The 27,385-nt window shown below is 48.1% G+C and overlaps 1 protein-coding gene across 50 annotated transcripts in view; it reads right to left on the bottom strand.

The window, feature by feature from the left end:
• Nucleotides 1-27,385, bottom strand: part of SORBS1 (sorbin and SH3 domain containing 1) — a 238,682-nt gene that overhangs the window by 89,326 nt on the left and 121,971 nt on the right. For 13 of the 50 annotated variants that reach the window (XM_059900779.1, XM_059900787.1, XM_059900790.1 and 10 more), the window contains 8 exons: nucleotides 25,577-25,645; nucleotides 22,888-22,983; nucleotides 20,701-20,829; nucleotides 11,601-11,627; nucleotides 11,351-11,463; nucleotides 5,884-6,603; nucleotides 4,907-5,269; nucleotides 1,105-1,249 (listed from right to left, as the gene is read on the bottom strand). In XM_059900779.1, the coding sequence (XP_059756762.1) occupies nucleotides 1,105-1,249; nucleotides 4,907-5,269; nucleotides 5,884-6,603; nucleotides 11,351-11,463; nucleotides 11,601-11,627; nucleotides 20,701-20,829; nucleotides 22,888-22,983; nucleotides 25,577-25,645 (1,662 nt within the window). The remainder of the gene's footprint in view (nucleotides 1-1,104; nucleotides 1,250-4,906; nucleotides 5,270-5,883; nucleotides 6,604-11,350; nucleotides 11,464-11,600; nucleotides 11,628-20,700; nucleotides 20,830-22,887; nucleotides 22,984-25,576; nucleotides 25,646-27,385) is intronic. The other 37 variants (XM_059900807.1, XM_059900824.1, XM_059900809.1 and 34 more) reach the window with 12 other exon arrangements.

Raw genomic sequence — 27,385 nt, 5'->3', positions numbered from 1 at the left:
CCCATTCTCATCCAAGTCAATACAGAGAGGGAGGGGAGGAAAAGTATGAAGCAGACGAGCAGGGAGTCAAGAAAGGGAAGATTTGGTACCGAGCTTTGAGCTCTAAATAAAATAATTAAACCTCCACCGTTCTTTGAAATTCAGACTCAAGAGCCCTTTCTACACTAGGAAACTGCTTGAAGACTTTACATTTCACACTGCAAAGGACTTTTGTGAAGGGGAAGTTTATTCCTCTATGGAGTTTCAAAAAGGAAAACTTGGGACTTAGAATCATCTTCTGGGATTTTAAAGCAGAAGGGTCAACATACATCATTACTACCTCAATGTGCTCCGTTTCCCCTACGACATCCCTTCAGAGAAAGGGAAGAACCTACCAGCAGCAGTCAGAGAAACTCTAGAAAACAAACATGAAAACCCTCAGCAAAGCTGTCGGGGGCCACAAAGGGTAAGGGGCAAGAAGCCACACCAACGTCAAGTCCCCAGAAGGTGGTGCCACTGAGGGAAAGCCCAGTGCAGTGACTTCTGGAGAGAATGAAGGCCATGAGTCACTAAAAAAAAGTTCAAAAGCCTTTGTTTTAGAGATACAAAAACATGTTTTCTAGTCTAGAAAATTTCCCATCCAGTAGGTTTTCTTTTTTTTTTTAATTTTGGTGCTCAAAAGTTTGCTTTCTAGAAAATTCATGTCACAGAACTACAGGATTTAGGACAGTAATTAAAAGAGGTATTACTGCACCTGGATTTTCCTAGCAGAGACCTGACTAGAATTCTCATGACGGTAATTAAGGGGCAGATGTTTTCCTTTCTGTCTTTTCTTTCTTTTTGGAGCTCCCATCTGAAGACAACTGAATACCAAGGCTGTGGGACACACGTCACCTACTTACTTATTCAGACACCTGACCTCATGCCCAGACAGGGGCCTCTGTCTGCTGCTGTGATCTACTTTGTGGGTCATGGGAGTGAGTAAACTGGGGCAGGTGGCCTCAGGGAAGGATGGGATTTGTAGAAAATGCTGTGGAATGGCAGAATTCTTGCCCCAGATGTCACAGTGCAGCTATGGCTGATTCCAGCCAGCTGGGGGCGGGGTGCTCCTCGCAGATCCCTTACCTCGATTGTGTTGCAAGAGCACAATAGTAGGATTGACAATTGTCGTGGAGGGGTAGGCAGATGATGGCTTGCTAACTGGTGCAAAGGTCTGGGAATCAGTTCCAACGTGCGATGAAGAAACTTCATTTAGTAGAGGACTTGAGCCCTGAAAAGAAAACAAACGTTGTCACTCACTGCAACTACGTGAAACCAAGAGGTAACGCTTTTTAAAAAGAAGAGATTTAAAGCTTTACAAGGACCTTAATTATAAAAAGAAATGTAACCAGTGAGACATATTAATTCCAGTTAGAAGTTTAATCTGGAATGTTCATTCTCTTTGTTGGGATTAGTAAGGGGAGAGAAGGAAGGTGAATGTTACTCGAAGTCTCAGCAACGTCATTCATTATTTTCATCTGGTCATAACTGTGGCTCAATCCGGTTACTGAAAAAGCAAATTCGAAGAAGCATAACATGCAAAACTCATGCAATCCCCAGTGCAATCTGAGAACAAAAGGTGGTTTAATTGGGGAAAATCAGGAAAGTTTAGTACTTGTTTAGAGCAACATGAGACACTGTGAGGACGAGAAGCCATTGATGTAAGAACAGGGAAGAGTTAAGTACTGGAACTCTTGGAAAGCTACTCTTACCTACACCACTGAACGACCCTATTAGCACTTACTTCTGAGATTTGGACATTATCTTGTCGTACTGTGACATTTTCTCACTCTAATATTGACTGACAAAGATCTCTGAAGTAAAGACTTCTGAAAGTCCTGACTTTGAAATTCTGAGGTGTCTGCCAGAAATACCAATAAAATTATTACTACTAACATTATAATCTGCATGATGGGAATAATAGCAGTCTTTTTAAAGACATGAAAATAGGACCTCAAAATGTAGTAAAGATATGTAGACAGTTTCCTCTATCATGCCTATAAATTTTGCAAAGTTTCTATTTTGAAGTTTACAGACCCCAAAGCCAGAATGTCATTCCCAAAAGGTTTGAAGAACAAGACTGATAGTTACCTTCTAGATAAAAGTGTAGCTTAAAGCAATCAGTGTGCTCCAACCAGAGACCAACTGCTCCGTAAGTACCTGCAGGACAAGGGCTATGCCTCCCTTCCTCCTCTTCCCCCTGCACCTAGCACAATGCCCTGCAGACCATGGGTGCTCGGTAAATGCCACAGTAGCGGACAGGAGTCGTCTATCAGCAAAGGTGTCTCTGAACAACCTCTGTAGCAAGAGAACACGTGCCCACCAAAAGAGAGGATGTGAGTGTCAGGACCCGGGACAGCTCCTGACACACAGTAGGAGCTTCCTTTAAAAACACTGGCTTGGTCAGCTCACCTCTTCTGAAAGTGCCCTAATGTCATAGGTGTTAGTTTTGAGTGGCAGCTCAGTTTAGTAAATAAAACCTTTTCCTAAGACTCGAGAGGCACAATATGATCTTGTTCAAAAAGTGCCTCATCTCAATTTTTTCTTTTGTATAGTGGAAAAACAATTACACTTTTCCTAATTTACTTCCAAAGTGATGTAATAAAGATAACTCTGCCATAATGCACCCAAGAAACAAAAAATCAGGCATACAGCTCCTTAAAGTATAAATGCCTGGATGAATCGTGTGAACATTAAGCATCTCACAAATTTTACTCTGGCGTAAATGTTATTTCTGGAACATCACAAAAATAGCTATTGGCTAAAAGAACCTGGATCAATTAACATGAATTTTCTTCCCTCTTACTCTCCAATCACTGCAGATGGAGCAGATATCAACTTGTGGCTTGGCCACCATCCACAGGGGCTCCTGTTCCTCTTGACAATTCTCACTCATTGCAGGAATCCAACCAGTTTCCTTTTTCACCTCTTACTCTGTTTGTACCCAGGGCCAAACCAGAAGTTATCGGGCCAAAGGAAGTCCTCCTGGGAAGTCAGTACCAGGCTGACCAAACAGGTTTGCGAAATGGAGGACACTGTCCCGACTAATCTGTCCTGGCACACATGAGACAAGCTCAATATGAAAATCTAGATCTATGCAAATGACAAAGTGCAGGGTACACAAGAAAGCTACTCATGATATACCAGTGCACTAAAAATAAGATTTGCTTTACATGCTGCTCCAGAGAAACATTCTGTGCCTGTACTCTCCAAAACAAGAGTGGCTTCTAAACGCACCTATAAATTGAGCTGGGGTGAGGAGAATGCATCAGTGAACAATCTAGCACTTTCCTCCAACAGGGCTGAGTGGAAAAGCTCAAAGCTAGGATATCCAAAGCCCCTGGGCCACATGTGGCCAGGTCCTCACCTAACCGTGATGTGCTGTATCTAGAGATTACAGAAGAGGACCCTGCCCAGGATGTAGCCTTTCCCAGCTTTGGCGTGCCTGATATCTCACTGTAATTTCTCTTACAAGTCAAAAAACAAGTTCCCTTCCTGCTTTCTGTGTGACTGGCTTCAGTTTAATGAGCCACCGGAGCCAGTTTTGTAGGCATACCTCTTTACGCAGAGGGATGTCAATGAACGTTTAATTCCATCAGCCAACTGCATGACCCACTAGGTTGCTACATTTTAAAATGTGGTCCACAGATCCTCAGCATCAGAATCCCCCAGGATGCCTGTTACCAAATCTCAGTCCTCGGCCCCTCTGCAGACCCACTCAATCAGAAACTCTAGGAGTATAACCTCAGAGGATCCCATGTACGCTACACTTGAGCACCAATACACCACTCAGATAAATCCTGTTCACAGCTGTGCCCACAGAATCTAGCAGGAAAACTAGAACGTGGCAGGAACTCAATGATGAACTGCTACTTAGTCAGCCACTTATTTTTGAGGAGCTCTGGTCCATTTGCTAGGGCAGCCCCTCAGCCCCAAAGCTAACAGTTACTGTGCACTCTCTCCGTGCCAGGCCCTGTATCAGAAACTTCTACGTACTCAGTTCCACTGCACCCACAGCCCCGACAGATCCGTGCGTCCCCATTTTACGACTCACACTGAGGTTCTTGCAGTCTCTCGGCTCCCAGGGCTCCTGAGCGGAGAAAAGACTGAGCCCTTGGACTTGGCCTTTCCTCTAAAGCACTTGGGCTTTCCCATTACGATGGGGACTCGTCCCTCGCAGGACAGGACCTGAAGTGTCGGGACACTCTAACTTCCCGTGACCACTGGGGCAGGTACTGTTTTGCCTCAAAAGCCCCTGGCAGCCACCCTGCAGGGGCCCCAGCAATTTTCTGCCTTTTGAGGAAACAGTGCTAATGCTTGTACCAGGCTTGTATATCCATTTGCTCAATTAAACTTTTTTTTAAACCCAGTCTCTGCCATTGCTGTATATAAAAGAGAGTTTGCTTACTTGCAAAATCAGCAAGAGTGAATCCTTCCCTCCCCTAGAATCTCCCTGCTCCCTGTTAGAGAAACAGCACCATGCCTACTGTTGGCTTTTCCACGCAATTCCTCAGCTTTCCTTCGCTCTCTGCACTACATCTGCCTGGCCTACGAAGAGCACAGCTAGCCAAAGGAAAGGCCACAGAGGTGGTTTTTCTCTGCAGGAAGATGTGCATTCCAAACAGGACGGAGAGGAAGAGGGTCTAGAGAGGTTGCTGAACAGCCACAAGAGGCCCACGGAACACACAGGGGAGGCATGCTCTAGTGAAAGCAAACACGGTTCCGGTCATCACACAAGCACAGGGCAGCCAACGTCTCTCTCAGAACTTAGTACTTGAGTGAGAAAGGGTTTTTTGGTTTTTCTTTCTTTCTTTTCTTTTTTTTTTCTCTTTACTGCCGGGAGCAGACATTCAGGAAAGCCGTGAGGAAGGGGATCTAGCAAGCTTACGGTACTCGAAACAGCTCCCGTGAGGCCAGGCTCCGAGATTCTGCGGAGGCCCTCGGGGACCGGAGGGGCCAGCGGAGGCGGTGGTGAGAAGGATGGCGGTGTCTGGCTAACGGGGGGGAGGGAGCCAGGAGTGCTGGCTGGCTGGCGGTGGTGAGACCGCCTCTGCAGATGAGGGGGAATGAAATCGTCTAGAGTCGGCAAGGTCAGAGGTGAGCTGGCAGGGGCGGCCGCCGGGACCGGGGGGCCGTGGGGCCCCAGAGATGCTGGAGGTCTGTCAGTGCCTTCGTGCCCTCTGTCAGTGTTAACCAGGTAGAGAGGGACAACTATTACCTCAGGCTGGGCTGGGCTGGAGGAAGTGGCATCCTGTAGGAAATAAGGGGGTCATTACGTAAAGGGGTACGGCAGGGAAGAAGGAATTCCATATTTAAACAGCTGAGAGCGGACATGCAGTGATGTACTCTGAGAAATATTTAATCAGTGCCCTTTCCTCAGAGTACACGAGACAGTCAGTGCTAGCCAGCTGGCCTCCTGACACTCTATGACACAGAGGGAACCCCATCCAAGTTTACTTTCCATCCATCTATTTTTGAGTCCTTCTAACACTTGAGAAAAAGAGAACAACAGAACAGGCAGGCAGGCTGTGTTTAACCCCAAAACTGCTTGCAGAGCCCGAAAGCTTGGGAGTAAATACAATTTCTTTGGCACCTTGTTACAAAACACATGTAACATATAATAGTTCACCATATTATTAGTCTACGGATTCCACGCTCCAGCATACTTACGTATTTACAGAAAAGAGAGGCGGGGAGACACAGGGAGACTGAGCTGAGATGTTGAGACAGAAGGGTTTGAGCCTCAAGCTGCAGCACCACTCACGAGGAAAAGGAGGTAGGGCGGCCCAGAAAACAAACAAGCTGCTCGCATGAGTTTTCGAAAGAGAGGGTGTAGGAGACACACAAACATTCCTAATTCCTTGCCTTGGCTGGATAACACGGCTGCAAAAGGTAAGGTTGTTTTCTCTTCCGGTTTTCGGGATCAGAGGTAACCTGGGGGCCTAGCACAGGTGGTCTCACTGCGTCTGCTGACGAAGGCCGAGTCCCCGGGGAAGGACTCTCGCCAGGGCTAAGGGCATCCTTACGGATGTCAGAGAATAGCTTGGGAGGGTCAGGAGGAAGAGCGGAGGGTGGCTTCCCCGTGCCGGCTGTGCAGGAGGCAGTGCTGGGAGCCGGTGCTCGAGTGCCCGCAGCTTCCAAGGGAGTGCCTTTGTCTGGGTCACGTGCAACACCAGAGAGGTTTTCCGATGCCACGGGGCGAATGTTATGGGATAAACAAGGTACATATAAGCTGCTGACCTTTTTATTCCCAACTGCCTCATGACGTGGGTTAGAGCTCACATTCTCTCTATAAACTGTCCTGGCAGCTGCACAGCACTGCTGGGGGTGGGACCAAGCACTGGGGAGCGTGGAACCCAGAAGTGAGGGCCCAGGACACAGCACACGTCTGGGCGCTGATCTGGCTGCCAGGGGGACGGAGATGGGCCGGGGTCGTGAGGGGCTCTGCTGGCTGGGGGTGCCGGGTGGGACGTACGGCTTTGGTGAGCTCAGGTAAAGGGAGTCCTTGAAGGAACTGCGGGTGCCAGGGGGCTGCCATGCAAAGCAGTCCTCTTGAGGGAGAGGAGGGCGTGGGGGAGAGAGGACCTTTGGTAGTATTTTTAAGACACAATAAAAAGAAAGAAAGAGGAGGGGAAATGGAAAGAAGGATGACCATTAGAAATAGTAGCACAACATGACCTGAAGAAAAAACAATTCTGGACACGTTTTTAAGCAAATCCTCAGCTTAGGCTCTTCATGGCCCGTACATTTTTCCTTGCGGTAAAGCCAAGGACTGAATCCTACTCACCTGGAGAGGCAGGCCTGACTCTCCTTTACATCACAGGGAGGCTGAGCTCAGCCCAGGTGCTAAGTCAGGTTGACACGAGTCCTGGGTTGACCTGTACCCTCTGAGACCTCCTGACCCAAGAAGGGTGCCCAAGGGTTAAACGCCGGCGGAAGAAGCCCCAGAGGCCCCAGTTTTCTCCAATCCTCAAAGATTTTCCTCTTTGTACCTTCAGCTTTAAAAGTTTAAGTTCCCTCCAACTCTTGAGTGTCTTCCATTCTTTTCCCTCAGGAAATGGAGAACTGGAAGAATCATCCTTAGCTGTTCACAGGAGGCAGCCGTCTTAATTGAGTCACTAAGATGTAGCCCTCAGTTCCATAAGCATAACAAATTAAAACTCACCAAGAAGAGAATGCTAAGGACTTAGAATCCACACGTGCTCTTGTCTCAGAGGAAACAATTTGATGGAACTAATTATTAGAAGGAAGACAGGCATGAGATTAAAAGCATGCAGTCTCCCATTTTTGACGCACCCAGAACAAAGAGACCAGGCAATGAAGCATTTGACTGGATTGGACTGTGCCTGTTTACCAAATTCCAGACCATTCCTCATTCCCATCCAGCCCACCAGGCACAGACAATCCTAAAAGGGGGTGATCAGCCTCAGGCTCATGGTTTAAGCCCAAAGCTCTGGTTCCAGGCTCAGAGCTAGAAAACTGTAGTTCCCATCTCATTCCCTCTCCCTCAACACAGCCCCGAGCTCCTCCCTGGGTCTCAGCGAGGCAGAAGGTCAGGAAATGGGGTAAATCTCCAGATGATCCTCATTTCAAGGAGAGCCACCTGTCCACCTGTGGCTCAACCGGGAATCAGACCATAAGATAAGGAAAGTTTATTTTCCTAATGTTATGGACTGGATGTGTGACCCCTCAAATTCATAAGTTGAACCCCTAACCCCAAGTGGTGGCATTTGGAGATGGGGCCTGTGGGTGGTAATTAGGGTTAGATGAGGTCATGAGGGTGGGACCCCATGATGGGATAGGGGTCCTTATAAGAAGAGGAAGAGAGACCAGAGCCCTCTCTTTCCACCAGGTGAGGACACAGTGAGAAGGCAGCTGTCTACATGACAGGAGGAGAGCCCTAACCAGGAACCTAACAGGCTGGCACCTTGATCTTGGACTTCCCAGCCTCCAGAGCTGTGAGAAATAAATGTTTGTTGATTAAATCACCTGCCTTTGGTATTTTCTTATAGCAGCCTAAGTTAAGACACCTAGATTTTCTTCACTAGCCCCTATCTTTAAAGATAGCCCAGTATGAGAAGAAAATGAGAACCTTCCACTAAATTGCACAGCTAAGGTATATTAGAGTTTGGTTGATAAATGGTAAATGGATTGTGACCCCAAACTGGGAGGGTGCAAGGGTGTGGGCCTATTTGTATTTTATTTTTATTTTTTGTGGAGTGCAGGCAGCAAGGGGAAGGGACGCTAGTGAGGGTAAATAAGTGAGAATGAAGTATGAGTCTGGACTAGAATATCAACCCAGAGACAGTAAACAACCCATCCCTCAGCAAACTAGGTTAACTTGACGCCTATCCTTTCCACAGGGTGCCCAGGACACTGCCAGTGGAATGTGGCCGTGTGCAGCAGCCAAAAATACAAAACGTATTTTCAGTCATTAGTAAGAGCAAAACCATCCAGATGTACTCTCTTGGTTTCAGTGAACTTAGGCTGGAGCTTGGGGTGTACTCACAGACTAAAATGATGCTCTCTAGAAACAAAACACTTGACCAAGCACGCACCAAAGGGACCGCAGGTAAGTTGATGATGGTTGCCAGGGAGGTAAGTAAAAGGCAATTTTGAGTTAGGCTCAAATTTACTTTTACTTCGAGCTCAAGTGTCCCACATGTGATTTCTTCTTGCCCAAAGACAGAAATCGGTTTCAATGACTTTTTAACTTAATTTGGCTGTGGCCATATAAGGTGCCAGGGCTGCATTATATCAGGTCTGAGCCTTCCCAGGGCTCTGACCCTGTAGAGAGGACGCTTCCCCAGAGTGTTGACAACGCACTCAGAGCCAAGGCCTTCCTGTCCTGGGGCTCCTTTTAGCCCTAGAGAAGGAGGAGGACAGGCACAGTCACTTTACATGGAAGGAACTACTTTCTGTTTTATTGTAAACATTGTGGGAACCATATAGGTAGTTGGCATTCCTCCCCAGCTGGCTACTAATGAAATTCCATTTATCTTTTTAGAAGATGGGGTGGTGACAAAAATGGGGCTGCTTGAAGAATCTGACACGTTCCTAGTATGTACAGTTCCAGAAACTATCAAGCCCTGCCTCCACTGGGGATCCCCAAGATGACGCTGTCAGAGAGGGGAAAGCCCTGATTCCGTGTCGCTGCGGGTGAGGAGAGCAGGGCAGCAGGAAGAAAGGCAGATGTGGGAGCATCAGGAGATAGGATTCCCCTCTGGCCCGTGTGTCCTCGGACTCCAACTCAATCCTTAGGAGGAGATGCTAGGCCTGCAGGGGTCTGAGAGCTGTCTTCATCTGAAACCAAGCCAGAGCAGTCAGCAGCCCAGCCCACCTGGCTTTGTCTAAGCCAGCGTATACTTACAGCTCTGGCAATGGCTATAGAGACCAGAAGTCATTTTTGCTTTCAGAAAACGAAATCTATGACCTAAAGCCTCTTGACAGTTGGATGGCCAATTTTACACTGAATATACAGAATAACACCTCTACATCAGCAATATGCCAGGTATCCTTTCAGACACCCAGGTAAAAAGAAAATTCTTGGATAGTGATAGATGAGAAAATGCATACACTATTCGTAGGCCATATTACAACATGATTATCCTTGTTATGAGGCTCACCCTTACAGACTCCTTGAGGGCAATGTTTACACAGTGATCCAAACACAACAAATGCTCAGTAAAGTTGCTGTAAGTACATGTATTTAAAGGGGATTTTTATTTACTTCAAACGCTGTTAAAATTCTCTCTGTAGAAGAGCTATTTAAGAAGCCAAAAGGAATTAGTGAGCTACCCTTTGGGCTAAGTCCCTGATAGTGGAAGAGGATGTGCTTCTACACTTGCCTTGAATTAATCAGCACTATTTCCTACCCTGGATAAAGAGCCAACTGTATCCAACCTGGAGAACGCCAAGAAGGAAGTGTGCCTGCCCCCAGCAGCAGACTTAGATGCTGGGAAAGGTCTTAGACACAGGGAAACCATGGCCAGTCATTTACCAGACGACAGACCTCCCACATCCCGAGTCTAATGAGGACTTCAGGAGGCCGGGCCCATTCACAGCTCCTGGCCCTGACCAGCGGCCCTGCATGCACGTGGCAGTAGCTACAGGAGACAGGCCATGGTAGGGGCGGGGAGGCTGAGTAGTGCTGCCTTGGCACACGATTCAGCAACCTCCTCTAAGCCTGGGAGACAAGGGTCTGCAAAGGGGAAGGAAGGCATCATCTCGGACTTGGTTTCATTCCAGGGACGAGCGCAATTTTATGTCCTCACGAGCAGAACCCAGAGGATTATCGGAGAAGGGGGGTGGGAACAAGGAAGGCCTGCGGATTCCCCGGGCTCCTTGCGAGTTGTGGGAGCATGTGCACCGAAGGCAGGCGGGCGCAGGGAGGTGGACTGCGTAGGGAACACATTTCTGCCGCATTTTTTTGAGCAGCGCAGCTCTTTTTAAAAGAAAGGATTGCTCTGTTCCATGGATATTACTCCGCTATATAAAAACACTCTTCACAGATTGCCTGAATTAAAACAGGGTCTATTACTTTTGTCAAGATGGCAAAGTAGGGAAGTCCCTGGGCAGTCCAGTGGTTAGGACTCCTCGCTCTCACTACTGAGGGCCTGAGTTTGATCCCTAGTTGGGGAACTAAAATCCCATAAGCTGCACAGTGCAGCCAAAAAAAAAAAAAAAAAAAAAAAAAGGCAAAGTAGCAACAGGAAGGGGAAGAAAGAAAGATGAGGAAAACAACTTGGGGGGAAAACTTAAGCAAAATTATTCCTACTGCAAGTTGTACAACGTGGGGTACACTTTCTTTTGTAGGGTAGCGCTAGGCAGTGTAAAGCCCGCTGTACTGCCATTCTGACTTCTGCCTGCTTCTAGGCTGCTGGATTCCGAGCTGGCCACAGCTCCCTGATCTTAATCTGTAAGGAAGGAGCTGCTGAAACTCTTACAGCCTCAACACGAGCAAATTAATGAAATAAACACAAGAGCGCAGTCCCCTTTTGAATATTATGCTCTAAAGAGTTTTTATAAAACAGGCTCAGACCTTTTTCCCACCTGTCATTCCCTCTTTCAGAACATTTCCACACACGTTTCAAACCTATGGAATATTGGGTTTATGCTTCTGATACCCTGGTACAGACCAGCCTCATCCCATACATCTGCTTCCCTTGACCCCAACTTCTCCCTAACTCTGGTCCTCCCGGGGCTTTTTCAGAGTTGGCCAAAAGTGGGACTCAGAAGCCAGTCCATCATCCAGCTGGGCGAGCAGGAAGTCACAAGTGCAAGCTAAACGACTCAAGAACAGTCCCCACCCCGCCCTTGGGCGCCCGCCTACCTGAGGCTTGTCGGAAGGAAGGTTGGGATGCACGCTTCGGTAGCCCTTGGCAACGAGTGGAGAGGGCTGGGCGTTTCCATTGGCATCAGCATTGGAAGGAAGCCTCCACTCATCTGAGAGATGAAAAAAAAAAAAGAAACCCCTCACTCACAGGAACACTCCCTGGTTCCCCTCTAATTGAAGGGTTCCCCTCTAATTGAAGGGTTCCTGGTGGAAGGCAGGGACAGAAAGGATACAAGAGAAACCATACCTGCTGAGGAATTCTCTGACTCCAGAACTACGTGTGGCACAGAAAGGATGAAAACAGGAAGGGGGGAAAACAGAAATGGTTACGTTTGCAGGAAACAAGCATGTACTGCACAGAAAGACTAAACTCCAGCACCCCGTTGCCTGACACAAAATGCCCTCAGTCACGATGGCCTAATTACCATAGGAACCCACTCTAAACCATGATGTGCTCACAGGCGCTGACCTTTGAAAACACAAGGCTCACATTCACAGTAATGAAGAAACAATTGTTCTTGACATTCTTATTTTACAGACAAAAAGGCCACAGAACTCTCCTGTCCAGTCCTGACTCACTAACTTGCATTCCCCTTTTATAAGCCTGACGTTGGCCCAGAATGACCTCTCCTCATCAGCAGCCTGGGCTAATTAACAGACCCAGAGAGGGAGACATCGATAAGCACTTTTTCCATGGCTGTTGGTGCTGCGCAAAGGGGAGAACATGATTTAAGCCCCAAGGTATCTGCTGTGATAAGGGCTTTTTTTCCTCCCTGCCTGCCTTTCTTCTTTCCATTAAACGAGCTACATAAACATTTCAAAATCTAATCATCCTGAGTTTTCATCATACTACAAGGCACCCTTGTTCCCCTTCAGCCAGCTACCACCCTGCCCTCCATCCATTGCCTGGCACAGCTCAGAGAACCTAAACCTCTCCTAACCTGACCAGCACCACGAGGCAGGACGGCACAGTGGTCACAAGCTTGGCTGGGAAGGCAGCTGGACCTCAATTCCCATCCTGGCTCCTCCACCTACGGGCTCTGTGGCCCTGGGCAAGTTATAAGCCTCAGTTTTCCCATCTGAAAAATAGGGGTAACGATATGCCTGCTTATACGTGTTGTTTTAAGAATTAAAAGATATAATGCATGAGAGATGCTTAGAACAGTGCCTGGCAGAGCTCAGCAATGTTTGTTATTTACCACCGTCTTCTGCATCATCTCTTGTCTCTATTCTCTATCTTCCATGTAGCCCAGGGGTTAGCAAACCTTTTCTGTAAAGGGCCAGTTAGCAAATACTTTAGGCTTTGACAGCCATATGGGCTCAGTCACAGCTATTCAACTATGCTGTTGTAGCACAAAAGCAGCCACAAACAATATCAAGTGAACGAGGGTGGCTGTGTTCCAATAAACCTTTATTTGTGGAAACTGGAATTTGAATTTCATGTAATTTTCACATAGCACATTCTTTTTCTTTCAACCCTAAAAACATAAAAACCCAGATGCAAGAAAAAAGCGTCCCCCTGCTTTCTGTCCGATTGTGGCAGCCCAGATTGAAGAGGGAAATTTCTTTTGCAACTCAGAAGTAACCTTGTGAACAGTAAACCAAAGCCTGCTTTACTCCAAAGAAGAATTCGAGTTTACAAGAAAAGTATTGGAAAACTATTCCCCTACACCCTTGCCTTCTGATTGATTCCACTTTTAAAAGCATAAGAGCTAAGTCTAATTAAAGGCAAGCCAAAAAAAATTATATATATATATATATATACACACACACATATATATGTGTGTATACACACACACACACACACACACACACACACACACACACACACACACACACACACACACACCATCCCTTGTTAACGGGCTGTACAAAAACAAGCATAGGCCAGATTAGGCCCAAGCGCCACAGTTTGCCAACCCCTCGTGGAGCCAACCCCTTAATTTCCTCCTCCTCTCTGGTTGCCTCCTTATCTCACCCTATATAAAGAGGGAAATAAAGCACTGCAGCTCTCACAGCCCAAGGCTCCATTTCAATGTGGGTTCCTCAGGGATCAGAGATGGGCTTTCCGGATCAAACACCTTTCTAAGTGCCAGACGCTGTTGGCCACTTTTGCATATATTTAGTATTTAATTCAATGTACACAAGTCTGTGAGGTAGGTAATCACTCTGCTTCTTGGATGAAGAAACAGAGAGGCCAATTGACTGGCCCAAAGTCACACAGCCAGGAAGTGATAAAGCCCAGGTCTCCAGAATCAAGTGCAGCACTCTGTCTACCACCCACGGCCACCAACCCTGCCATCTGCCACAAAGCAGAGCCTACATTCCAGGGAGGTGGCAGAAGCCAAAGGGTGTCAGAGCAAAAGGCCAGGCAGGGGAAAAGGTTTCAAGTGATTTGCTTCCATGTACAGCAGTCTATCTGCATCGGAGTCACCAGGAGTGCTTGTTAAAACACAGATCGCAGGGCCCCATCCCCAGAGTTTTTGACTCAGAGGAGAAGTGAGGCTTGAGAATTTGCATTTCTAACATGTCTCCAGGTTATAGTAAGGCTGCTGGTTCATAACCCAAAGGTCACTTTGAGAATCACTGACATAAATAATGTATACTCAAAAACATCTTTACTCTGGGAAACCATATCCATTTTTGCAAATTTCGTCCTCCTCTAAAACGAAGTTTTTATAACCTGCTTCAGTTGTACAGTCTTTTAGCAGGTTGCCTGTCATATTTCTGCCACTCCCTTAGGGACAATTCCTAGATGTTTGTCTTCTTGTCCCAACCACATGGCTGGGAAATTTACAGGACTTGATTTTCACTCACATTACTGCGACGTACCAGCTCGTGCAATCAAGGACAAGCTGTTAATCACCCTAAATTTCACTGTTTCCATCTATAAAATATAATCCTTACCCCACGTACACCTCACAGGGTTGCTGAGGTCAGGTACGTGACGTGTCCTAAAAGTGACCGTTTTTTAAAAAGTTTTTATTGGAGTAGAGTTGATTCACAATGTTGTGTTCGTTTCTGCTATAGAGCAAGGTGAATCAGTTATACATATACTTATTTCCACTCTTTTTCAGGTTCTTTTCCCATATAGGTTATTACAGAGTATTGAGAAGAGTTCCCTGGGCTATACAGCAGGAAGAGTGACCATTTTAACATTCACTAGTGCATCCATCCAGATCCTGGCCCCGAGATTTCCTTGCACCCGCAGGCCTTCAGATACCAGGTGACACACTGTGGCAATGTTTCTCCTTCCTCCCCTGTATCTATCACTTTTACTATCTCATCTTCCTTTAGGTTATTTCTAGTCCAGCTTTGTCAAGTCATTCTATCAAATTTATTTGATTTACACACACGCACTAAATGTCAATAGGTTCTTTAAAAAAAATTTTTTTTTATACAGCAGGTTCTAATTAGTTATCTATTTTATACATATTAGTGTATATATGTCAATCCCAATCTCCCAAATCATCCCACCCCCCCGCCCCCGCTTCCCCCCCCCCTTGGTGTCCATACGTTTGTTCTCTATGTCAACAGGTTCTGATGAGAGGCTATCAATAAAGGATGTGAACTTTGTACATGGATGTGGAGGCATGTTATTTTGTCTGCTCTTTGGCTGGGTTGGTTCTATTCAGGTGATGTTGGCACACAGATGTGTCGTGGAAAGCTGAGGAGAGTCTGCTCCTCCAAAACCCTTAGGTATCGTAAAGGGACTGTCATTGTGGCATCAGACAGCCTAGTTTGAATCCTGTTTTGCTCACTGCATATCCTGCAGCAAGGGACATAGCCTCATCTGTGAAATGAGAAATTTCCTCTCTCGTCGTAAGGACTAAGTGGAAGTATTTGGCATAAAGTATGTGCTTAGTAAGATCGGGATCCAAAGCATAAGGGGAAAAAAATTTCCCAGACACAGCAATTAGAGCAGCTGACTTCTGCCATTTGATAAATAGCCTTAAGAACATAATATCCTCGGGAATCAACCCACTTTTTCTTCTCATTCCAAGTCTTTAAAACTGTTCCCCTTACCCTGTCCCCAAAAAGGCAGTTCCCAGGACCCCTCAGAACATTCCTTTCTTATTTAAAAGAGCTGCATTTCTGACGTTTCATCCTCCTTCACCTGTTACCTAGTCTTCTGAACCTTGAAGGTTGGTAGCAGCCCAGGGCCGTTCGTATCTGAGGGCAGCAGGTGAAATTTTATGTACATGATCATCAATTATTAACTCTTGGTTAGGGAGACTGTCAAAATGCTTCTCCCAATAAATGTTAGCTCAGAGCTCCCGAGATGGAGGAGGGCCTTGGAAAGCTGGGTCCCTCAGGAGGTTTTGCAGCCCTGAGGAGACCAAGCCTTTCCAGGAGAAGTTTAATTTTTTTTGCCTTATCTTTTCCTCCATCTATTCTTTATATACAATCTTTTCTGGCTTGTGGTCACAGCTTACTTATTATCCTTTATCTCACTCTGTGCTAATTTCATTTTGGTCTGTTGTAAGGTTGTTTTGCTGATCACTTCTTGGGATCTCAGGACACTTTTCATTGAATTAGATCTGTGTTTCCTGGTAGAGAATCCAAGAGTTAGAGGAAAGGTGTTAAAAGTGGGTCTAAGAGCGTTCCATATCTTGTTTAATTTTTATTCATGCTGTGTGGTAAAGAAGTTACTCTTCCCCAAGAGGAGCTCTGGCCTTTGCCCTCTGGCTTCCAGGAGTTAATCTCTAAGCCCTTGGAATGTCATCCTGATAGGAGTCTTTGTGCTAAACCAATAATGTGACTTAGGTTGGGGGGCTTTGAGCTCAACCTCCTAACGGACTGGAGAGTGAGATGAACCACTTGGGCAGTGGATAACACCTATGTAATAGAGCCCCAGTGAAAACCATGGACACCACAGCTTGTATGACCTTCATGGTTGGCACTGCTCTGAGCACGGTCTCACACGCAGTGCTGGGAACTAACATGTCCTGACTCCACAGGAGAGGGACCACAGCCACTCCATGCTTCCTTCTTCCCCAGACTCCACCCTATGCACTCTTTCTTCTAGCTGATTTTAATCTGTATCCTCTCCCTGTAATAAACCAGAACTGTGGGTATAACAGCTTTCAATGGGTTCTTTGAGTCCTGCTACCAAATTATCAAACCTGAGAGTGGTTGTGGGAATTCCCTGACCTTGCAGTTGGTGTCACGGTGAGAGTCTTCTCTCGTGGGGACTTTTGCCTCCAACTACTTCTCATTTGGCCCCCTTTTCTCACACATGAGCTCACGAAAAAGACTCTTAGTTAATGGGGGTAGGGAATGTCTAACTATTTTAATGTCAATTTTCTTATCTTTTTGCTACTGTCATTTCTGGAGAGCAAATGTGAGGAAATGAGTTGATTGCAGGTCCAAGAATCTTTACATCCAGAGCTAACTTTGCAGTCAAGAATCAGGCAGGAAGGATGGGAGCCAACTGGCACAGAATAAGGTGTAAGTGTCGAACTGAACTTTGGCTTTTGAGTCAGAACACAGGGATTGATGGTCTCCAGGCCATACCAGACAAGAAGCTTCATACAGCGCCCACCACCAGTTCAGGCTCCCTGTCTCCTCTTGAGTAAGATCACCGTGACTTGGGGACACAGGTGGAGTCACACCTGACCCAATAGGGCCATTACCCAAACCTGGCCAGGCTATTACACCAGGAAGCAGGAATAAGAGGCCGCTCTTGGAGGCCGGGAATCAGCAATAAGATTACTGTAGTTCTTTCCAGATGGTTCAGATCCCAAAACCTAGGTCTACATTCAGAGATTAGGAGGGTGGTCAGGGATCCAGAGTCAAGCTACCACCGAGGGCAGGAGCCTGGAGGTTGGGTTTAAACTGGGCAACTCCGAGGGCTCCGTCTGTCACTCCACCTCAGAGAGCATCTCCACCCTCCCCATGTTCACTTGGACGCCAATGGCTCCCAAATCCACACCCTGGATTCCAAATTTCCAAATGCCTATTAGAAAATTCCTCCTAGAAGTCCTTCTCTTGCCAAGAAACTCAACACGTCGAGAAATGGAATCCAACATTCCTTCCAACTCCCCTCATAAATCCAGCATCTCCATGAGTGCCACATCTATTCTCCTAGTCAAGCAGGGAAGGCGCCTCCTGCTCAGCATGGAGCCCTACCTCTCCGCACTCCTTCAACACTGTGCCAAGCCCGGCCATTCCACTCTCCAAATACACTTCTCGCTTGGCCCCTGCTCTTCATTCCCACCACCACCACGCTGGGCCTAGACCCTCACGGCCTCTACGAGGAATTACTGCACGTCTTTAAGTGGCCTCCTGATCCGCAGTCACTAGAATGGTGTCCATTCAAGAGCACCTTGTACATGCCTGGCTCCGTGCTGTATCTTGAGATGGAAGAGTTCACTGTATCCCAGCAACTCTATGAAGATCATCTCCAGTTTACAGATGGGGAAAGTGAAGCTCTCCCAGGTTAATTTGCCCATATTACCAAGACAGGAAGGGGTGGAGCTGAGCCTTGAGAGAGGACTGTGTGACTTGAGAGCGGGACCACCTCTCACAGGGTAAGGGAGCTGGAGCAAGGACTGGAAATAGGGGCCACCTCTCAAATGCGGGCGTCAAGGGGCCATATGGGGAAAGAAATCAGGCCACAGGTGCTGGGCAGTAATGTGAGAACGAAGTTTCCAGTTCAGGCAGATGATCAGTAACTTGGAGATCTACAGGGATGGAGGAATGTGGTAAAGCCAGGGAGCAAGGCAGAGAGGAGACAGCCAGAGGAGCTGGGGCACAGATGCTGGCCCTGGTGGTAGGGGAGAGACCTGGACACAATCTGACACCCACTATCTGTGAAGACACTGGGAAAAGGGAGCATGCCCAATCCTTGGCAAGAGCCAAGCAAGGCTCCCTGCCTCACACTTGGGCTCCCAGTGCAGGCTAGCACAGCTGCCTGCAAATGCTGCTGAAAACTGTTTTCATGAGGCTGGTCAAGTCTCAGAGGCTTGGTGTGGGCCAGCAAGTTGTCATCCAGAGGCTCAAATGGAGGGAGTAAGCAGGGATGAGGAGGTCTGGGGAGCCAAACGGACTCAGCCAGAGTCAAGGGCCGGCAGGATGCTGGCCAATGACCAGCAGGGTAAGAGAACAAGATCTCTGGTCCTGAATGTCCCACCTCTGGAGGTGCATCCTTTTATCCTCACCTCCAGTGTTAACTCATTCCAGCCTGTTGTACACCTAATCAGTGTAATTTCCCCCCACCTCTACTCAACCCCAGCTTGTTCCTTTCCACCCAAACTGGCCTAGTGTACAATCCTGAATGTGTCCCCAGTGAATAGGGTTCTGTTTGTGTCAGTTTAATTCCCAAACTTCCTAAGTTCACAGAGCATTCTGGAACTAGAAAGGCTTGAAAATCATCTTTCCCAAGTCCCTCATACTTCATACGTGCTTCAGAGGTGTGACATACGTCTGGTCAGAAAGCATGACAGTGGACTGGGGCTCCACACCCGACTCCCTGGTTGGAACAAACTGCCTCTTGTGCTCACATGATGCACCAAAATTTCTCTCCCTTTCTTCCCTTCTCGTCACAATTCCTGGTGACTCCCAGTGATGCCTGGCACCTATATGATGCAGAATGAATGTCTGCTGATTTGGATTCAATGACCTCTGTTTATCTGGAGAAAAATAATCTACAAAGATTAATTTACTGTAAGGTGTGAATGACTGATAGCCATCCCCCAATCCTTCAGAGTATTTTCAGTTTAAAACAAGATCTTTTTTTAATCCAAATTATCTGTTATAAATCTGTAAGATATAGAATTATCTGGGGACTAGAGAGAGCTTCCTTAAGTGCTCAAATCACTGCACCGGAGTGCAAACCTACAGACAGCAAGGTAACGAATAACATTGGGGCTCTATGTTAGTTCCACACTATGACCACCAGGGGGAGCTCAAGGCTCCCTCTCCTCCCATTCACCATTCCCATTCACCACCAGAGGAAGGGCCAGGAGGTTGATAGGTCATTTTATCGGGCCACGGGGCTGTAGGTATGGTCTTCCTCTTTAAATTATCCCTTAGGAGTCTCTCTTTCCCAGAGGTCCTCCAGCTTGGGAGATGGATCTTCCCAGTGGCCCCACCTCTCCTGGAGACCAGAGTGGCAAAGTACAGTAGGGCAAGAGGCAGGTATGGGTTCAGGAAAACAGAGCCAAGCAACTACTTTCAAACTAATAGTGCTGGAGGCCACTCATGCCTTCCCCTGAGCCTAGGGAAAAAGAAGCTTTCCACAGGGACTGACATTACCAGAATGGGGCTGGTGCTCAAACCCTAGCCTGGCCTCATCCTTGGGCATCTGCCTTGGTACCTGTCACAGCTGGCAGGGAACAGAAAGAAAGTCAAATTTCCAGGATGCTGGGTACTGACCACCTCTATCCTGTATAATTCCATCTCATCACAACACACCATTCCCGACTGTACCAGAAGAGCTTGCATGTCTCTGGTCCCAAGGAAGTGGTCATCACCCCAATTCATTTTCTCTCCATTTCCTCCCTTCAAGATGGGAGAAAACTCCCATCCCCTACGGCAGTAGCTCTCAAATGTGGTCCTTGGACCAGCAGCATCAGCATGACCTGGGAACTTGTCGAAAATGCAAAACCTCAATGCAAAACCCCTGACATACTTCATCCTCACAATGACGAATGACGGCGAGGCAGGTGCAGTTATCAACCTTATCCGACAGATGGGTTCACCAGGGTTGAGAGAGAGCAGCCATCTCATCCAAGGCTGCAAAGCCAACAGGTGGTGGAAGCAGGACATGAACCCCATGTGTCGGATTCCAAAGTCCCAGGCGTCCACCTCAACACCGTGCTCCAGGCACCCAGGTTTCCCGAGGGGCGGGGGATTCTGTCTCCCTCCGCTCCTAGTTTGCGTTGGCCTTAGACACGCCCTCCTGATCCTACTCCCTCGGGTTGCCTCCCTGCTTTCTGGGAGCTAAGGCCATTCAGCCGCCTGCACTTTTCACTCTCCCTTGGCTTCTTCCCCAGCCCCAGCCCCACCTGGATGGGCACAGCTGAGCTCCTAGAAGTGGGGATGGGCTCAGAGAAGCCAAGCCTGGAGGCCATCTCACCACTCCCTCCCCAGGCCCCTAAGCCATCTCCGTCCTCCTAAACTAGTCTGCAGAGCCGCAGACTGCTCACGCCTTCCGTCAAAAGCTAGAATAAAGTGGTCGCTGCCGTGCCTTTGCCTGAAGCAAGTGGGTACCTGTCAGTTTAGGGCAGTGATCACCACCCACCACAGAGATGAGAAGGAGCGGGCTGTGCCAGGGGCCCCTGGGAGAATCGGTAGGCAGCCGATGGATTCCCACCCTTCCCCCGGTCTCCGAGGTAGCGCACCTGGTTTCCTTTCCTCTTGCGGGGTTTCCCGAGGGCTCACAGGGCTACCGCTTGGAATCTCCCTGTAGGAGGATGAGGCCCGGAGAGTCACCGCTCCCTTCCCAGTGCAGATTTTTGTAGGATCCGTGTCTGAAAAGGAAAGACCCAAGAGGGAAGACTGAATCCCAGGCTCCTGGAGGATGAAAGCGACAGTCAGCCAGCAACTTGATACAGCTGGGGAATGAGATGAACCTGGTTACAGACAGGCAAAGTCTTATGGTCAATGAAAATTAACCTGTGGATGGTGAAGAGGGACAAAGCGCATTTTCAGAGGTTTACCACCCATCATGAGGTTAGGAGGAAATGGAGGCAACAGTGAGTTCCGAGTCAATGGATGCGTTACAATGTCAGCTGTAAACATTTCCAAATCAAAGCGGGTTGATTCCTTTTATTAAATGAAGTTTAGGTTGGTGAGCAGACTTCTGACCAATTAGTAAGGCTCAGTTCGAGAAAGAATTTATGAAAGATTTCTCAAGCTCCCACATCATCCTTCTTAAAAAAGAGCAAGTTGACAGCATAGGGAATTAGGTGGCGGTTCTGTAGAGAATCACTGCTCCATGCAGTACCCCAACGGAAAAGCAAAAGACAATCTCCTTGTATCAGCAAGCCAAGCCCCCCGCAGTGGTGAGACAGGATATGCTGCCTGGGGAGAAAGATCAAGGGCCAGAGCCTCACATTCTAAACTTAATGAAGAAAATCCACACCAAAGAAAACGACTAGAAACGCTAAATCCTTCAAGGAACAGTGTTCGCTGCACTTCCAGCTGAGCCTTCCCTGGGCCCCGACCTCTCCTACAGTTCACAATGGCCTAATAACAGACCCAGGGTATCTTTCAGAACCGCATGGAGAAGGATTTCAAAATAGGCTTCAAAAGATCTGGATGTTCATCCTCCAGGACAATCAGTGACGGGGAAGCAAGAAAGCCACGCAGACCACACAGCCCTAGGAGGTACACGTGCTGAATGTTTCTCTCTGTACAGCTGAGCTGAACTGAATTCCACAGTTTTTCAAGTTGCTCACAGCACAGCCTGGATCTTGGACCTCAAATTGTCATGACTGGGATTATGGGTAAAGTTTAAGGTGGGCATCGGGCAGGATGTGGGCTCAGACGTCCAACTCATCCCCATTCCTGTGCCAGGGCCAAGAGAAGCCAAGCCTCTTTGCTCCTCCTTTCCACTGTGGCAGCCCCCTTTCTGACAGCTCAGAACGATCATGAGTGTTACAGAAGAGGACAGATCAGCTGTCAGCACCTCTTGCACTGAAAGTGAAGCACGAAAACACAATGTACGGCAGAGCGGCCAGCGGCCTTGGAGAGCATCTGACTCGTCCAACCCTATCAAGAGGATAAGTGACTGATGTCACAGAACAATTGGCAAAATTGATTCACGGTCTTTTCAAAAGGGTGAGGGGCAAAGTCATGGTCTTTTCCAAAGGGTGAGGGGCAAAGTGACAAACCCAGCCCATCCACAGTGTCCTGGATGCACAACCAGATTGGCCCAACTCCTGAAAGAACCACCAGTGGGATAAAGAGCCACCTGGGCCTCACTCGTCTCATTTTGTACAGAAGGAGGCTATGAGCCGGAGCTGACGTCTGAACTGCACCCCCTTCCTTGGAGAGGAGAGGCAGGAAGTGACTGCAGGTAAGGTTCGGGGCAGAGGAGGGAGTGCTCAGGGAAATGGTCCTGCCAGCATCACAGAGACGCAGCCAGGTTTGGCATCTAAGGCAGCTGCTTCAAGTTCAGCCCAATTCAGAGACTCCCTGTGCAGCCACATTAGTTCTTGGGGACAGTGGAGTTTTAAATAAAGTCTTGGGAACCTCTAAGGGGAACCTAAGTCAACCAGGTGGCTCAGACCTACACCAGCTGGAATCAACGTTCAGCCTCTGGACTGACCTTCTCCTCAAGGGGGAGGGGCAAGGCACCTGTCAGTTCCTCTCCACACTTGGTGGCACACGCGCGTGCACACACACAAACACACACACACACACGAAACCAGCCAGAGAAGTGAAAGGGAGTGGCTCCTAAACATGCAAGGATTAAGCCTCCAAGTCTTTGTTAGAAGGAAAGAAGAAAGGATCATGCATGATCTGCTAACAATTTAAAAAAAAAAAAAAAAAAAAGGAAAGGAAACCAACCCAAGGAGAGATACCTGGAGGGAATACTAGGCCTGAAGAATTTTTCACTGTCTTCACAGGGATTATTTTAACAGCAGAAATAGAGCGTGCACGTAAAGGGTCGGCAGTTGCTGAAAACACAAAAGGGTAAATGGTGCATCCAGAAAAAACATTTGGGAAACACTCAGGCAGTGGAGGAACCGGGCAGGGACAATAGGAGGAAGTCGCCCACACCAAAAGAACAATAGGAAGAGCGGTAGATGCAGTAACTCAAAATAACCTGCTTTCGCTCTTTAGAGTCCTGTACCAAGTCACCCGCACCCTCCCACGACCGTCCCCCAGATGCAGCTGATCAGTGTCTGTGCCACCTGCCACACCAGGAACTTGCTAGACAAAGAGATTTACAGAGACGCAGATGGCCTGGCAAATAGAGGAAGGGGAGAGCAAGCAGGGTCCAAGGGGAGAAGGCTAGGGTGTCTATGGTGGGGGACAGGCTCCGAGGAGGAGAGTTAAGGCTCCCATAACTCCAGAGGAGTGGAGGAAGGACAGGAAACAAGTTTGGGGGCTGCCTGGTCCTTTCAGCCGTCACAGCCGCTTCTCCAGGATCGTAACTCCTGGGGTCTTGTGCCTGTTCTGACAACCACAGCTCTCTGGCCCTGAGCAAATCAGAGGCCCCATCTGTTGGGTAGCAGATGGTCTACTTAAACCCATCCTTCCCTGGCAAGAGGTTGCCAAGTGTCCAAGTGCCTGCTCAAGACTCTGGGCAGCACTCAAGCGCAAGGCCCAGGGTGCTGACACCAGCTGAGCTTTGAGAGCTGGGATACTGCCTGGGATGTGGGTGAAGGCTGCTGTCCTCAAGTCCCGGATGCTTATGCTTATCTGTGCACAGGCTTCCCTGGGCCCCCTGCTTACCCAGATTCTGGAATCTCAATGGTGGGCACGGTCCCAAACCCTCCTTCTCACAACAAGCCTATGGTGTCAATGTCACTCTTGAGCAACACCCGGAGTTCTTATGGCCCCAGATCCACGTCCCACCTTGGGGGGTAGGGCTGTTTGGGAAGCAAGACTGTCACGGCTGCATCAGCATCATGCTGACGAGCCTGTCAAGGGGACAGGAGGGAGGGAGGCAGCTCGGAGATGGGTAGTTCACCTTCCAATCCATCAGGCTGCCACTTCACAAGGTCCGTGGCAGTCATACAGCTGCCAAGAACTGAGTTGATAATAACAATCCTGCACGTGTTAAGATACAAACATGCTTTCACAGCAATCCCGTTGACTGCTCCTTACGGCCACCTGGGAGATTGGGTGGGAGGACTTTGTTACCATTTTCAGAGGAAGAAGCAAGAGAGCTGCTCGGAGTCATCCAGTGCTCAAGTGAAGAGGCCGAGACTGGAGCCCGGCTGTCCTGGCACCTGGTTTAGTGACCGCCCCAGGCCACCCTGATGACTCCAGGTTGCATCTGCTTCCTCTTTCCAACCAGAGGTGGGTCTTACCAAGGAGCGAGGGGAACGCAACTCCACGGGCCGCCCTGCCCGCCCACCTCTGAGGTCTCTTCTGCCGATGAATTCACAGGGCTGGGGTTGATGGTGAGCATCAGACACCCTCGGCTCCCCGTGCTCCTCATCAGATGCTTAAACACTCCTCTGTAGGCACCGCCCTTCAACATTCCCTAAGCGAATTGGCCAAGGTTGACCAAGACCCCGAGAATATAGCCTCACACCAGGCGTGGAGAAGAGTGGCCAGGCAGGGAGGCACGGAGGACAGGACAACAGCAGGACACCTCCCAACCAACCGGCCCCAGGCTCCCCATCTCTCCTGCTCTCTACGCCTTCCCTCCTAGCTGTTCTTTCTGACTTTACACTTTGCCTTGTCTCAAAATGAATACTTGGCTGGCCCAGATGGTAATTACAGACAAAGTCCAAATATGTCAAACTTTGTAAGCGTTTTCTTTGAGGGAGGGTGCATTTTGACTTAAATGCCCAATGACAGGACTTTTGCCCTCCCTCTTTGATACCATAAGACTTGCAGGATGAGCACTGATAGAATCACTGGAACCTGAATCTGAAGCAGGAAAAAATACTGCAGATCATCAAATTCCCTCATTTTCTAGATAAGGAAACTCATAGCCATAAAGACAAAGGACCTCCCAAGAGGTCTCTGTTTACAAGCAGCAGACCAGGACCCAAACCCCTATTTCCTCACACAGCAAAATGACATGGGAAGCCTGATGCCCAGCTGTTCAGGATGAGAGATGGGACCTCAAAGGTCATCTTATCCATCATTCGTTTCACACTTACATCTTTTGTCCTAAAATTTTAAAAACTGAAAATCTGAGAGGATGCGCATGAAACTAATGTCACCAAAATAATTTATTTCAGCACTTTAGGCTCTTGCCTCAGGGTCAGGATGGTGAATGTGTCACTATTTATCCCAGGTGAAGGTGAAATGTCGGGTAAGAGAGACTGCAGGCTGGTAAATGCCATACACACGAGGACTCTGCCCGTGTATTTGGGGTCTGTGGTTCACAGCATCCTGTGAGCTAGCGACAGTTTTTAATACATCACCTCACAGTGGGAAACGGCAGCCTCAGACTCCTGATTCTCAGAAGGCATAGGAACAGGTCTCCAGGTCACGGCCTAATTAGACCAGTGACTGTTCCCACCAGGCGGGTGGCCCGGGCCCTGCTCCTTCTAGAAATGCCAAGTTTCCCTTCAAGAGCCTTACCTCTGTCTTGCCCATTGCTGCCCGGTGCCAAACCATTCACCACAGCTTTGGAAGCACCAACATCGCATTCTGAAAGAAAGAAAGAGCCCGAGGCTTGTGATCATGTCTCCCCACCCTTTCCTGAGTCCCACCTGGTGCAAAGTGCTGGCCCTGCGGGCTTTCTCAGGCCTGAAGAAGGGCCCCAGGGCGTCGTAGTTGAGTTCTGAGAATGCTCTGTGGCAGGGAGAACGAAAAAGCTGTTTGGGATGGGAAGTGTGTTGTGAGTGCTGTAAATTCTCTGGCTTCCTGGCTTGGCTTCACTTCTGACATTTAAAAAAACATCTCCTTAATTCCCTGAAAATGGCATCTCCTGCCTGACAAAGGCTTATCCACCATTCCAAGGCCCTCAAACGCATCCCTGTGCATCCCGGATGAGAGCTGTCAGACAGCCAGGACAGAAACCTCAGGCTCTGTGACACTTCCCTTCACCCCACCCCACCGCCGCTGCCATGGAAGCCAGGCCGGCCCTCCCCCAGCCCACGGTCCCCGGCCGAGGCTCCTGTGTTCTGGTTGTGGCGATGACCTGGCCCCCTGACCGCTCTCCCGGCCTTCGTTCTGCCCCTTCTCCACCCCAGCCCTCAGTCTGTATCCGGAGAGCACCCTCTAGACCCCCATCTGGCTGAAAAAGCCCCAGGGAGCAGGACAGAGAACAAAACAGGACAAAGCGACGTGATTTTCTAAAACCCTCCACTTTAAATATACTGTATTTCACTTCTATTTTATTTTTTTGTTTTTAATGTTTAAATTACATTTTTATTATTATATTTTTTAATTTATTTTGGCTGCACTGGGTCTTCGTCGCGGCAAGCGGGATCTTTTTTAGTTGCGGCATGCGGACTCTTAGTTGTGGCATGCATGAGGGATCTAGTTCTCCGACCAGGGATCAAACCCGGGCCCCCTGTAATGGGAGCGCAGAGTCTTACCCACTGGACCACCAGGGAAGTCCCTATTTTTGTTTTTGTTTTTTAAATTAATTTTTATTGGAGTATAGTTGCTTTACAATGTTGTGTTAGTTTCTACTGTACAGCAAAATGAATCAGCTATACGTATACATATATCCCCTCTTTTTTGGATTTTCTGCCCATTTAGGTCACCACAGTGCATTAAGCACAGTTCCTTGTGTAACGGTATGTTCTCATTAGTTGTCTATTTTACACATAGTATCAATAGTGTATATGTGTCAATCCCAATCTCCCAATTCTTCCCACACCCCCTTCCCCCTTGGTATCCATACACTTGTTCTCTACGTCTGTGTCTCTATTTGCAAATATTTCACTTCTATTTTGAAAAATAAAAATATCAGGGTTTAGTCTGGGAAGTCAATCATACATATTATCATTTCCATGAGGAAACAAATTGAACTTGGAATCAAGTTCCCCCAAATGTACATTAGGAATATCAATTTTTAGTAAGTGAGATGGCCTGTATGTTGGCATAAGTGGTTATATTCAAATGAACAAACTGACCTTCCTGATGATTAAAAGTAAATGAACAAATAAGCCCCAGTAACCAGGAGCTACCCAGGGACAAAGCCTGGGCAACTCATCCCGGACTCCAGGCACTTCAGCCACAGCAACTCATCCCGGACTCCAGGCACTTCAGCCACAGGTCCCAGCCCTTTTCCAGCTGCAACTCCCTCCTGCCCCTGCCCGCCATGACCGTCTCCTCACAACCCCTTCAGCACATCAGATACTTTCTGATATTCAGGCCTTGGTTCCTGCGAGGCCTTTGGCCAGAAATGCACGCTCTCCCTTTTCCTAGCTTGGGGAA

The sequence above is a fragment of the Balaenoptera ricei genome, chromosome 16, assembly GCF_028023285.1.
Source record: "Balaenoptera ricei isolate mBalRic1 chromosome 16, mBalRic1.hap2, whole genome shotgun sequence".
NCBI classification, from domain to species: Eukaryota; Metazoa; Chordata; class Mammalia; order Artiodactyla; family Balaenopteridae; genus Balaenoptera; species Balaenoptera ricei.
The sequence above is the reverse complement of the archived record's forward strand: the minus strand, read 5'-3'. Positions and strand labels throughout refer to the sequence as shown.